Raw genomic sequence first — 14,142 nt, 5'->3', positions numbered from 1 at the left:
TGAGCGGCGGGGCGGAGGCTGCCGACCGCGCGGGCGCCGCAGGGGCCGGCGTGACGTTAGCGAAAGGAAAAATAGTGAAAATGAGGTTAGTAAATATTAATCCCTCCAGGTACTGGAGTGCCATTCACACGTGAGGCACGTTTTGAAATTTTATTTCTTAAGGTTTTAGGCAGTTTTTGTTTTGCCTGTGGCCTTCATATTTATTTTTACTAAACTGCCATGCTACTTGGGAATAAGGAAGGAATAATGTCACGTGGTGCAGTGAGAAGCAGTCCCGTGTGAGGCTGCAAGTGCGGAGGTGCGACCTTGGTAATGACACGGTTCAGGCCCTGGGGTTAGCGTTGGAGGCGTCTGTACTGCCTGACCTAAAAAAGGGAAACGCGGGTTTTACTTGCTTATGGTAGTGAAACTGGCTTTTCTTTGTAGACTTACTATTTTTGATCTGATTTTCTTTTAGCCCCATGGGCCAAAAGCATCTCTGAAATGTAGAATTACAGAGACTTTTCCTTTCCTCCCTCCCAGACTCTCTAGTCTGATTTTTACTGCCGGACCTTCCGGAAGGCCTCCTGAATTCAGACGATGCCGCTGTCGGTGTGCGCAGGGGGGCGTCCCGGGGGGCGGACTGGTCAGCGGCACCCGCTGTCCCGTGTTCACAGCTAGCAGAGTGTGGGGACGGCCCGACAGTCACCGGACCTCACGGAGAAGTGAGGTCCAGCGCGTGCACTTTACACCCAGTCATCTGGACATAAATCACCCAGGAGAGGAGCTCACAATATGTAACTGTTTGAAGGAATTACTTGAGATTTTGGTCCAGTATATACTATAAAGTCAGTGAGTTATTTTTTCACATTTCTGGCAGAACATTGAAAAGGAAAACAGGAAAGAATTAGGGAAAGGAAACTAAAGCTATCATATTGAAACATTTAAAATACCTCCTGTATATCCAAGTTCATTTTTCTAAAATAACCACAGCATGTCAAGAATATTCCAAGTCCTTTGAAAAATGATAGTTTCTAAATCTTGCCTATATATCTGGTAACTTTTTTTTAAAGGCATAATACCTTAGTGAACTCTTGGATAGTGTAAACCTAAATGCAGTTCCTAGGTATTCTAAATTTCTTCCTGGTAGGCAACCTCTCCAGACACCCACCCTGTGACTGTCCATCTACATCGACTATAGACCAGAGAAAATTCCTCTCTATTCCTTCCCATCAAATTATGTGCCATGTTTGTTGATTTCATCAGGCCTGGCTAGGCTCTTCCTGGGACCTGAGTCTCCCTCTCCAGAGTCGCCTGTAACTCGGGTCTGAGCCCTGTAAGCGCAGGGGACGACAGACACGCAGCAGGCCATGTGGCGTGGCCTTCCTGCACACAGCCATGCCCTGAGATGTGGCCACTGTTTCAGGGCCACACTCCCGCATGTCCTCAGATTACCCGAATGTTAGTGAAGGCAGACAGACTGGAGACACTGGGCTCTCTTCTCCCCAGATGCAAACTGCCTCCCTCTGTTCATCAAGACTCCTTTGTCTTTCTGGTGGCCTGAACGCACACTCTGAGTTGCGTTAAGGGACACCCTGTGTGTAACGTGAGAACTGTGGGCTGTGTCAGCTCTGTCACTGCTTCTGTGAAGCGGAGAGTCTGTACGCAGTGTGGTCTGGTCCGAGTGTACACATTCTGACAGAGCTGGGACTAGAAAGCCTAGGTCTTGTATTTCCGTCTCCTACCATGCATTTTTCCAGATAACGTCTGTGTTTGTCATCACTGTGTCAGTATCTTCAGTACCCTTGGTGACTAGTTTACCATAATTTAATTGAAAACTTAAGGCAGCAACAAAATAAAAACAAATGGAAGTTGGAGACTCCATTACATGCGACATTTAATTTTGGCTAAATACTCATACCAGTATCCACGCAGACCGGGCAGCACTCTCCTTCAGGGGTGGCGGTGTGGGGGCACGCCAGAGCGGGGCACACAGTCTCGTCACAGAGCACCCTTCCTTGTGCGCAGAGGCAGGTAGTGCACGGCTCCGGAGACCACACAGCCTTGTGGTACATGGTCAGCCCGTTCACCAGACAGTGTCCCTTCCTCCCTGGAAGAGAGCAGGAACACAGTGAGTTCCTGTGTGCATTCACACGGGGTATGTAGATCCGGAGGTGTGCCCCACAGGGGCATCCGCCTGCTCTCTCCCAGCCTCCTGCCGGCTCCGAGAGTGACCTCGGCCTGATAGCTTGACTCTGACCTGCGCCTCCACACTGTGCCTGTCGGGGTGACTGCGCCATTCAGCAGCAGCCACCCCAGCCTTGTGCGTGCACACACGGGGCCTCTGCGGTGGAGGCCACCCGGCAGTAGTCAGCAGGCCTCGTCTGCAAGCAGGCTGCCCTGATGACCGAAGCAGACGGAACACGAGTTTGCAGATCCCAAAAAAGCCCAAAAAGTGTCTCATTACGTTGACCAAAGCAGATGAGACGGCCGGACGTAACTTCAGCAGAGACATGGCACGTAGCTCCGTGCCAGGGAACAGGGCAGGGGCAGCCCCAGTGAGGAGCCCGGGCCGCGGGGCGCGCCTCTGACGCTGGCTCCCTGTCTCTCCGAGAGCCGCGGGGTTTCCGAAGGCTGGCCCGCGGGCCGGCATCCTCATCCTCGCGCCGCGCCCAGGACAGCGGTCAGGGCCGTGTGCACGTGGGCCAGGGCGTCGACCAAGAAGGCCAACAGACGGCCTGCTTGGATTTGAACGTTAGGGGAGATGCTGCCCTTCTGACCCAGTGTCAGTTCTGATACCTCTCCTTTGTGGAATGAGCGACTGTCCCCACCGCCACTCAGGTGGTACTCACACAGTGCTCACCTAACTCAGGCCCTGGTTAGCAGCCTGTGTTCGTAGAGTCGTCCGAGTAATTTGTTGCTGTATCCTATATGATCTGTCACTCTAAATGAAAAAGCAGTTTACAACTTTTTGTGTATACTGTCTATATTCTGAATCTGACTATATAAAATACATGGTGTAGTAAACAGACTAGAAATTAATAAACCAAAATAGTAAGTGGCTTTATAAATATAGTTATGGGATAACTTTTTTCTTTTCCAATAATTTTGTATTATAATTATATCTATAAATGAAATTTTAAATTATTTCAAAATTTATCATTAGATTAAACTGAAAGATAATACAATAATATGACAAAGAAACCCTTTTGGAAAATCATCCTCATGGAGGTTCTGTTTCTCTCATTGGTCCCTTACCTGGTAGTACGTTATAACTTGATTCTACTCCAAGCAAACCTAGAAAGGAGTCAGACGTGTCCTCTGTGCTGTAGTCCAGGCTCAGCACAGGACGTGCTGCCGCGTGCGTGACTGTCGCCTGCCGGGGCCCCAGCCGCCTGCCGGGCCTGCGGGCGGCCGAGGAGCTGCCCCTCCGCCTTCCGCTGTACGGCCTCCTCCGCTGCTTCCCAGGGGCCTCTTCATTCTGTCCAACGTCAGTTTGACAAAGGATAAGCAGAAGGAGACAAAGCAAACCTGCAGACTTCATGCTGGCTTTTCCACCGTCCAATTTCTAGAATGAGAAGGAAGCAGAATTTCAGATTTAGTGGTACCTAATTTTCACCTCTGACAATTGGCATTTTATTGCTTGTATGCCTCAGCAGCATCTTTGAGAAACGACACACGTCATCAGTGGGCGGTATACAGTTGTGTTACTGCCCAATCAGAATCAAAGAACTTTTAATATCTTTACCTCCAGACCAAAGCAGGAGCAAACTTTTTGTGTAAAGAACCAGGTATTAAATACTTGAGGCTTTACAGGCTATTCCACTTGACCCTTATCATGTGCAGAGAGACAGTGGTACACACATGGCTGTGCCAATAAAACTCCACTTACGAAACAACAGGTTGGACGTGACCTCCAGACTGGCTGGCTGCGTCTCCCCTGGACCGCTGTGTCTTCGGTCCTCAGAGGCTGTCCAGGGTTGCTGTGCCTGTGTGCCGGATCATCCTCTGCCCTCTGCCGCCCACAGCCCTTTCCCCCAGCACTTCTGTTTGTTCTCTTATCCCCTGGCTTTTTGATTTTCTTTGTTGGGATGAGGGGGTATGACTCCACCCTATAAAGGTAACAGGAAACTAGCATCAGTTGTAAAGACGTAAGATGGACAAAGAAGAATTCTTAATTAGCCGGTTTCAAGGGCAGCAGACGGTCCTGCATGAGGTGAAGTTGAAAGATGTGTTGGAGACATGAATACTGAGACGTGAACACTCCTGGTGATACGGACTCGGTACGGCTGTAGCCCTGTGGTCACACACACGGTCCAGGCCCTGTGAAGTCAGGGAGCAGAGAAAGTAAAGAGGAACTTTCCACAGGGTGATGGATTGTGGGGCCACTTGACAGATTCTCCCAGCCACACACTTTGACCCTGTTAGTCCGGCAGGGAAGGTCTGTGGAGCGCCCATGTTCCTGTGAGCTTAGAGCCAGTTGTCTCCACCCTCACCCCTGCCTAGCAGGTCCCCCCTCTGTTCTTCACTCAGGCCCCCTGGCCGTCAGTACCCCAAGATGGAGCCAGGGTGTGTGGAGGAGAGTCCGAACCCTCAACAATGCCGGGGACCCAGGATCATTAATAAAGGAGCAACCTTGCTTGGTGATGGGATTTACCCCATTCCTCACCGCCTACCTCTGTCAGAACAAAACTGTTAACTTCAGAAACCATCACCCTGGCAGGAATGGTGAGCATTAAGGTGATGTTATGTGCAGACACTAAAATTCCAACCTGCAAAGGAGGGGTTTTGAAGGCTCATAGTCCAAAAGTGGCCACAGATTATTGACCTGGCAATCTTGTTGGGACCTTGGAAAATAGACAAGAGACCCACTGAGCACAGGATTCAACCTCTCTGCGTGGAGTGAAGTGCTCGGTCGGCGTCAGATGCTCTTACGGTCCAGATGACCTTCAACACCTGTGGGCAAGTGGTGGGGATCCCCAAGGACCACTGATGGAAAACCATGTACTGGGGGGTGAGGCAGGCCTTCCTCAAGCCCCTGTGCCCACCCCACCGCCAGATTTATAGGAACTGTGGTATTTATTCAATTTATGTTTAATATGATTAAACATATGGAGCAGGGTCAGTCCAGCTAACTGTTGTGACTTCTGTCAATAGAAACCTACAGTGGTTGTAGCCAACAGGGCTCCCGCCTCGGGCTTTGCCTTAATGCGGCTGTCACTCATGGGCCTATGTTTGACATTCTGCCCTGTGTGCGTCACCTGAGGCCAAGAACATGAGCAGTCTCTGTGAGCCTGCCATCCCTGCACTGCCAGCATCCCTTCCAGTGGCATAATTAGTGACCAGAGTGACTTCTGAAGAAGCTGGAAGTTAATTCATGGCCAGAGAACCCATCAGCCACTAGAGCAGTTTTGGGATGCAACTCAAATCTGACTTCTTCTTCTAGCCAAAATGGAGTAAGAGAGATCCCGCCCAATTTTCAAGCGTTAGACATGGAGCAGCGTGGGACACTGGTCCCTTGGGGGGAGGCGGTGCAAGTCCAGGGTGGGTCCAGTGATTGCTCTCCCACAAAGCCCAGGGACCCAGTCAGAGTCCCGGCCTCCCGGAGTTGAAAGGACATCTCGGGATGCCAGGAAGGTTGAGAGTTTTCAGGGCAGAATAGAGAGAGGACAGCTGTCGTGGCAGAGCCTCCCGGAGGCCTCAGGTCTTCAGCTGAGTCCTAATTAGCAGGCTTGCAAGAGGGAACTTCTGGAAACTGCAGGAAGAATTACTGTAAAGGACAAAAGGGGAAAACCCTGGAGGTTGGCAAAGGTTGCCCAGAGTTTGTATGCCCGCCATCCGAAGGGGGCGTCTGCCCTTCCCAAGGCATCAGGCAGAGCGTCAGAAGGACGTTGGCACAGCAAGGGAAACCGTCCACCTAAGGCTAACGGCCGCCCTGCTCCCAAGGAACAAACGGAACAGGAAGCATCTCTGAAGGATCAAACCGTGTGCAGTAACGTGACCGTGTCCAGAGCACATGGTGGTTCCGAGTCTGGTGAATATTCAGCAGGCTCACGGAGATGCAGGACGGACAGTCCAGAAAGATGGTGTTAGTGTCATAATGCGTATTTGGGGTTTATAACGTAAGTAGAATTAAAATGTATGACAACAGAAGCGTAAAGGAGCAAGGAGATGATACATACACAGTTGTGAGGTTCTTACATCTGGAGTGGAACCGTCTCGCCTGAAGATACACTGTGATATAGATGCAAGCTGTAAGCCCTGAGGTAACCACTGAGCCAAAAAGGAGTTAAAGCGAAGAAGTCAAAAAAGGAGATCAAATGGAATAATAAAAAATAATCTAAAACATATTTGTGTAAATCATATTAAGCATAAATTGAGTAAATACCACAATTAAAAAGCAGACTGTCCGATTGGAAATTTTTTTTTTAAAAAGCACCACTCAACTGTATGTTGCTTGTAGGAAACTCATGCTAAATATAAAAATGCAAATGCATTAAAATTAAAAGGGTTGGAAAATCTATATCATAATAACACTAATGAAAAGTGGAGCGTCTTTACTAACATAAGATAAAGTGGGTAAGAAGAGAAGCATATTCCCAGGCATGCATTATGTAAAGTTAAAGATCCACTCTTTACGAAGACCAAATAATCCCAAACATTTGTCCACTGAATAAAACAGCTTCCAAATAGCGTGAAGCAGTAAGTGGCACTTTAGGAGGAAGTAAATCCACAGTCACCATCCAGTGTCTGCTCTCCTGTCTCAGAGACTGATTTATAAAAAAGGAGACTGTAGGTTAGAAAGTGAGATACCACTACACATCTGTTAGAATGGCCAGAATCAGAACCAGATGCCAGGAAAGCTGTGGAGCAGCAGGAGCTCACGTTCACGGTGGGGGGGGTACAGATGGGCACAGCTGCTTTGGAAGACCATTTGGCAGCTTCTCAGAAACACACTCCTCCCATGTGATCCAGCAGTCACGCCCCTCAGTATTTACCCAAGAGAGTTGGAAACACACGTCCACACCAAATCCTGCACACAGATGTTTACAGCAAACTTGGAAGCAACTAAGACGTCCTTCAGTAGGTGGAAGGATAAACAGCAGTCCATCCCCACAGGGAATATTATTCACCCCTAAAAGGAAATGGGCCATTGAACCATGAGAAGACTTGGAAGAAATAAATGCACATCACTAAATGAAAGAAGCCAATATGAAAAGGCTACTGTAATATTCCAATTCTGTGACATTCTGGAAAAGGCAAAATCGTGGAGACAGTAAAGAGATCAGTTGTTGCCAGGAATTGGTGCCATTGCCGGGGCAGGGGCAGGGGGTGAAGGGAATGAGTCTGTGGAGCACAGAGGATTTTTAGGGCACTGAGAGTATTCTGTATAATACTGTAATGATGGATACGATCATTACACACTTGTCCAAATCCTTAGAACGTCCACCACCAAGAATGGGCTCTAATGTGAATTCTGGACTTGGTGGTAGCGGTGTGTCAATGTCATTCATCAGCTGTAACTTCCTGTGAACCTAAATCTGATCATTGTCATATATCAAAAAGTTAGTGCTAACACCATGCTTGGTTTTGAAATATGTTCTCCCTTAAAATCAGGAAAAAGAAAAGGTGTCTGGTCTCACCACACTTTTAGTCAACATTTTATTGAATATTCTAGCCAGTACAGTAAGACCAAGAAACAAAATGCATCTAGACTATAAAAGAAACTGTTCACAAATGTCTTGTTCATGTGTGTAGACAATCCCACGGTGCCTACAAGAAAGGCTAAGTTTAGCAGGGTTTCAGGATATGAGATCGATATACAGAAATCAAGATTATTTCTACATGCTAACAGCAGTAAGAAGATGAAGTTAAAAATGTAACACACTTATAAAGGCATGAGAATGTGAAGTTCTTGAAGATACTTCTGACAAAAGATGTCCAAGATTGCAGCCCTGAAAACCGTGAGGTAGTGCTGCGGAAAATGGAAGACGTGCGTAGGCCATGTGTGCTGGGTGTGTAGGTCAGATGACTCGAGTTTAAATTCTCAGTTCTGTAATCCACAGTTTGTCACAAAGCTGGTCAAAATTCTGACAGACATGTTTATTTATTTTTTTTAATGGCAAGATGATTCTAAAATTTCTGTGGGAATGTAAAGAGCCTACAATAGCCAAAGCAACTTTGCAAAAGAGAAGAACACATTTGGAGGCCTAGCACTGCCTGATTTTCCGTACTTAATACAAAGACGGTGAGGTAAAGTTAGTGTGCTCCTGGTGTGAAGACAGACAAGTAATCAGAATAGAGTGCGCAGAAACAGACGAAGCCTGCAGGCTCCACACGTGCTGCACGCCTGTGTCATGCAAAAAGTTGACTGTAAATATAAGAGCAAAAAGTATGAACTTGTAGGAGAAAACAGGAAAAAATTTTGGTGACCTTGGATTTAGCAAAGATTTCTTAAGTACAGCAACAGACAACATTTTTTAATTGGACTTCATAAGAGTTGAAAGCTTTTTCTCTTCAGAATATAACTGTTAACAATAGGAAAATGCCACATACTGGAAAACGTATTTGCAAAACATAAATTCAACAAAGTACTTGTATCAAGAATAAAGAAGTAGGACAGTTCTGTCATGGAAAGAAAAAAAGCCCAAACTTTGAACACACTTCCCCAAAGAAGAGACACACAAGGCAAAGAAGCACATGAGAAGAAGCTCAAAATCCTTAGGCCTCAAGGAAATGCAAGTTAAAAGCTCAATCGGCTACCAGTACATTCTGTGAGAAGGGCTAACAGTGAAACGATGAGCCACGGCAAATGCTGACCGTAGGCAGCGTAACTGGCATTGTCATTCAGTGCTGTTGGAAATGTAAAACAGCATAAATATTTTTTGGAAACTATTTGGCAGTTTTTTCAAAAGTTACATGTGCACCTCCCATTTGCCCAGCCATTCTGCTGCTAGATATTTATTTACCCAAGAGAAATGAGAACATATGTCCACACACACATTTACGTGTGAATGTTCACGGCAGCTTTCTTTGCACTGGACAAAAAGTGGAAGATATCCAAATGTCTCAGTGTGTTAGTGGATAAACAGATTGTAATATATCCATACTGTGGAGTACTACTTAGCAACAGTGATGAGTAAATCTCAAAATAAGTATGTTGAATAAAAGAAGTATCACACAGAAGGATATATACACATTTCCATTGCAGAAAACACAAACTCTTCTGTAGGAAAGCGTGTCGGTGGCTGCCTTGAGGCAGGGATGTGTAGATTACCAAGGGTCGAGGGAACTTTTGGGGATGATGGATATATTCATTTTCTTGATCGTGATTATGATTTTACAGGTACACTTTACATATGTGCACTTTAATTTTCCACTTTCCTCACCACTGTAGTTGGACTGGGCTGCCTACCACCTTGATGTCAGAGTCTGAGGGTGGCTATTTTAGAATCACACATCTCTGTCACATAATGCGCAAGATCCCAGGGGGGTGAACTTCTTAGCACTGTTGTAGGATCTCACGCTCCTCAGACTCTGAGGTGGACTAGTATCATCGGGGACCTTGGAGACCAGCCTCTGGGCTTGACAGGTCAGATCAGGAGTCAGGAAATTGGAGACCAGAGGCCAAACTGAGTCTGCAGCTTGTTTTTATACAGCCTACAAGCTAAGATGGCTTTTGTGTTTTTAAATTTAAAGGTTTTAAGATTTAAAAGAAGATTTCATGACAGATAATATAAATTGAAATTTCAGTACTCATACTTAAAATTTTATTGGAACAGCCACACTCATTCATTTGTGTATTACTCTTGAGGACTTTTCCACTAAAGGATGCCGTTGGGTAGTTTCGACAGATGCTAACATTTGGCCTGCAGAACTTAAGTGCTTTGCGGCAGCAGGCTGCCGGCCCAGCCCTGAGAGCGGTGCTCCTCAGTCCGTGGGGACTGGTGGCAGCATCTGGTCTCTCTTCAGGGCCTCTCCCGACTCCCCGTGTGTCAGGCCCAGCTGCTCCTGGAGGTGCTACAGAGCCCAGGACCACCCACTGCCACAGAGGAACCCAAGGGCCCATCACTGTCAGGAGTGTCTAGATGGAGAAGCCCCTGTTGGACCAAGGTAGAAGCTTTCAATCCAGACAGAGGCACGCGGCTGACAGGGACATCAGATGAATTCTAACTAGGTGGCGTGTTCTAGTGATAGCTTATCAGCAGACCATTTCCATACGGTGATCTCCCTCCCGATTCTGAGATGCTGTTTTCTTTTGCTTGGCTTCCAAGTCTCACACGTATACGCTCATGTGGCCAGAACTGAGTGTTCCTTGAGGAATGATCGCTCTTCATTCTGTACTCTGCTGTGCTCAGGGGAAGCTTTGTTTCCTCGCAGCCCTGGCCGACGGCGCTTTGCGCTGTGCAGCTCGCACTTGCAGTGAGTCCTTGAAGGTCTCCTCCTTTTCCAGCCGTTGGGCATTCGTCATCTTCTGTGCTCAGACAGCTCTGTTTCAGGGTCTCCTTAGAGTGAGCTCCAGTCGGCTGTCCATAGGAAAGCGCAACGGGATTTAAAGATACAAGCTGTGGGGGCGCCTGGCTGGCTCGGTAGGAAGAGCACGCGACTCTTGATCTCAGGGTCATGAGTTTGAGCCCCTCATTAGAGGAGAGATTACTTAAATAAACTTTTAAAAAATATACAGGCCATGTTCACACAGTTTTCTCTCTCCAGAGTTCATAATCTTTTTCTTATCATTGGTCCTTAAAATGTTTAAATTTGAGAGGTGACTGGGTGGCTCAGTCGGTTCAGCATCTGGCTCTGGGCTGACAGCTCAGAGCCTGGAGCTGCTTTGGATTCTGTGTCTCCCTCTCTCTCTTCCCCTCCCCTGCTTGCACTCTGTCTCTCTCTCTCAAAAATAAAGTGTTTTCGTGTTTAAATTTGTAAAAGTAGAGTATGTTTTAAAAACTCAGAATGGCGCATGTGTTTCTAAGGCAGAAAAGACACACTGCCTTGACCGTAATTCATTGTCAGTACAAGGGCAGGCACATTTTTCCTCCAAAGTTGAAAAGGTAAATATTTTAGGCTCTGAGGTCCAACAGTCTGTTGAAACTTCCTCACTTTGGTATTGTAGCCCAAAGTAGCCACAGATGGTAAGTGAACAGACAGGCAAGACTGTGTAACTGTGGTGTTCTGTTTACAAAACAGAATTTGGCTTTTGGGTCCTAGTTTCCCACCGTCTCGTGTCGTGGGTCTTTCATGACCCCTCTTTAACATGTAGTTTAAATGGAATTGTTCACTATATCTTATGCTACAATCTGTTTTCCTCAGTAATAAATTATGAACATGGGCAGCTCAGTTGGTTAAGCATCCAACTTCAGCTCAGGTCATGATTTCACGGTTCGGGAGTCCTAGCCCCGCATCAGGCTCTGTGCTGGCAGCTCGGAGCCTGAAACCTGCTTATGATTCTGTCTCTTGTGATTCTTATGTCTCTTATGATTCTTCCCTCTCTGCCCCTCCCCAGTTCACATTCTGTCTCTCTCTCAAAAATAAACAAACACTAAAAAATTTAAAACAAAATAAGCTGTGAACATATATGTAAATATATATAAATCCATGTGGTCTGTGCCCTTTATTTTCATTTTGCAAGTTATTTAACAATTTGGTGATGGACATTTAAATTCTTCGCCAATTTCTTGTGATTACAGATATTATGCATGTATCTTTCAGTATTTTTGTGTTCTTAATTTTAATTTTCAGTTTACAAATGTAATAATAGAATCTCTTCTGGTTTTTAAACTATATTATTCTTTGGGTTTATATTTTAATGTAGTTTAGTATTTATAAGTCACTTTGGTCATGTTTATTAATATATTTGGAGACTGTGTAATAGGTCTAGAATTGTTAGATCTTGTGCTTTCTTCATTAAGTACTTTTTATATCACTAATAGTGCTTTTTGTCATAAGATCTACTTTGTGTGATAATATAGCTGATAGTCTTATATTTTCTATATATTTTCTATTCCAGATCGTGGAAATCTTTTTAATACAGTCTGAAAATCTTTGTCTTTTAATTAGAACATTTAGTCTATTTATATTTAGCATTAACATTTGACATGTCTGAGTTAAATCTGTTTTCTGACTATTTGCTTTTTGTTTGTCCTGCCTGCTCTATTTTTTTCTTGCTTTTCTAAATAGATGACTGAGTTTTTATTGATCTGTTAGTAATTTACACTTCTTACTACTCTACTCTGTAGGGATCACCACGTACGTCTCAGCCTGTCGTGTCTGGCATAAACCAGAGCCTTTCTCTCTGGGCTGGGGATCTAGCCACACGGAGTTTTCTTACAAGGAGCTGGAAGGGGAGGGGGCAGGGGTCACATGTTCATGTCCTTTAATTTTGATCCTGCTCTCTCCAGCTGCTTCTTTCAGAAGATACATCTAAAGATACAAAGTCTGCATTTCATATAATGCCTTAATCACTGAGTCTATAATTAATGTTGACCGTTTTAGATTGTAAGTTCCTGGAGAGCAGTATTGCTGTAGTAGGAATGTTTTAACAGTGTCATATGTAAAAGAACAAAATAAATATTTTGATTTTGTGGGAAAAAAAAAAAAAAACCCAGAGCCTTTCTGTCCTCCGGGACACTTTGAGACCGGGACCACCTCAGCCCAGCACAGTGTCACTCTTGTCACATTAATTCTAGATATATATGACATTCTCAGAAGATGATGGTGACAGTTACTTAGATCAGGCTCTCCCAGCCTTGGCACCATTGACATTTGGGTTGCAGAATTTGTATTTGTATATTCAGTAGCATCCCTGGCTTCACCCTAGAGACACAGCCAGGAGCTTCCCTTCGCTCATGACGAGCAGACTTGTCCTCACACCTTATGTGGCCTCCTGTCCCAGCTGAGAGCTCCTGAGTTAGAATCACCTAAACTTTTACCCTTTTCTTTCCGCCCATTCTGTCCCACGGTTTCAGGCTTCAGTCAGAGTTCCATTCTTTCTGATTCAAGAACATTTTTTAGTAATTCCTTTAATGCAGGACTACTGATGACCAATTCATTTTCTGTGTGTATCTGAAAATACTTAGGTTTTATGTCGTTCTGAAAGAATGCATTTGCTGGACATGAAATTGTAGGTTGACAAATTTTTTTGTTTCAGCATTTTGAAGATCTCATTCCAACATCTTCTTGTTTCCTCAGTTTTGATTGAGTATTCATCTGCCCACCTGATTATTCCCCCTTTTTAAAAAAATGTTATTTTTGAAAGAGAGCGAGAGAGAGAGAGAGAGAGAGAGAGTGTGTGTGTGTGCACACGCGGGCAAGGGGCACAGAGCAGAGGATCCAAAGCTGGCTCGGCAGTCAGCACAGAGCCTGATGCGGGGCTTAAACCCACAAACCATCAGATCATGACCTGAGCCAAAGTCGGACGCCTCACTGACTGAGCCACCCAGCCACCCCTATTTCTCCTTTGAATAACTTTTTCTTCTGGCTGCTTTTAAGATTTTCTCTTTCACTTTGGTGTTGAGCTTTTCTGCTGTATTGTATAGAGACAGGACTTTCTTGTTTTGTTGCCTTTGGGATTTGCAGCACTTCTTGAATCTATGGCCTGATGTTCATCAAATATGCAGACTTGTCAGCCCTTCTCTTCACCTGGTACTTTTCCTACTTCTGTGCTGTGTGAACCACATCTGCAGGCATGATGGCCTCCTTGAGGTGTCTTCAGTGCCGCTGCCCTCTCTTGTCAGCTCCATCCATGTCTGTAAATTGTCCTGGTTGTGCTTTTAACCTGTATCCCAGGTCAACAGTTCTGTCTTCCACTATTAAATACATCCATGGACTTCCTTGTTTCTGTTCCTGGGGAGCTTTTAGTTTTTGAGTTTTCATTGAGTTCTTCTCATCGTTTCTGATTCTCTACTGAAATTTTCAGTCTTGTCTTTTACTTTTTGAACATGTTAATCACATTCTTCCTCTGTGTCTGAAGACTCCCACTTTTTGAATCGTTAATGTGTCTGCTTCTGCTGTTATTTCCCTGGGATTTTAGCGGCGTTGTGCTATTTCTTCCTATGCCCGATAGGAGGGGCTTCTCCCCGGGCCGCATTGTGTGTACAGCGGCCCCGAGGCCTCGCCCTGGCCCCCCGCGCCGCCCACACACTCGCGTCCGCCGATTCCTGCCAT

The 14,142-nt window shown here is 45.6% G+C and overlaps 2 protein-coding genes across 4 annotated transcripts in view; one reads left to right on the top strand and one right to left on the bottom strand.

Moving 5' to 3' along the window:
• Positions 1-14,142, top strand: part of CENPP (centromere protein P) — a 211,338-nt gene that overhangs the window by 156,165 nt on the left and 41,031 nt on the right. The gene's annotated exons all lie outside the window — the stretch shown is intronic.
• The window catches only part of ECM2 (extracellular matrix protein 2), a 30,520-nt gene that overhangs the window by 14,676 nt on the left and 1,702 nt on the right, over positions 1-14,142 (bottom strand). The window contains exons 2-5 of the mRNA XM_029920960.1: positions 3,872-4,091; positions 3,238-3,547; positions 1,901-2,089; positions 254-365 (exon numbers count right to left, since the gene is read on the bottom strand). Of these exons, the coding sequence (XP_029776820.1) occupies positions 254-365; positions 1,901-2,089; positions 3,238-3,523 (587 nt within the window). The 5' untranslated portion in view covers positions 3,524-3,547; positions 3,872-4,091. The remainder of the gene's footprint in view (positions 1-253; positions 366-1,900; positions 2,090-3,237; positions 3,548-3,871; positions 4,092-14,142) is intronic.

Source organism: Suricata suricatta, chromosome 13, assembly GCF_006229205.1.
Source record: "Suricata suricatta isolate VVHF042 chromosome 13, meerkat_22Aug2017_6uvM2_HiC, whole genome shotgun sequence".
Taxonomy (NCBI): Eukaryota; Metazoa; Chordata; class Mammalia; order Carnivora; family Herpestidae; genus Suricata; species Suricata suricatta.
The sequence above is the reverse complement of the archived record's forward strand: the minus strand, read 5'-3'. Positions and strand labels throughout refer to the sequence as shown.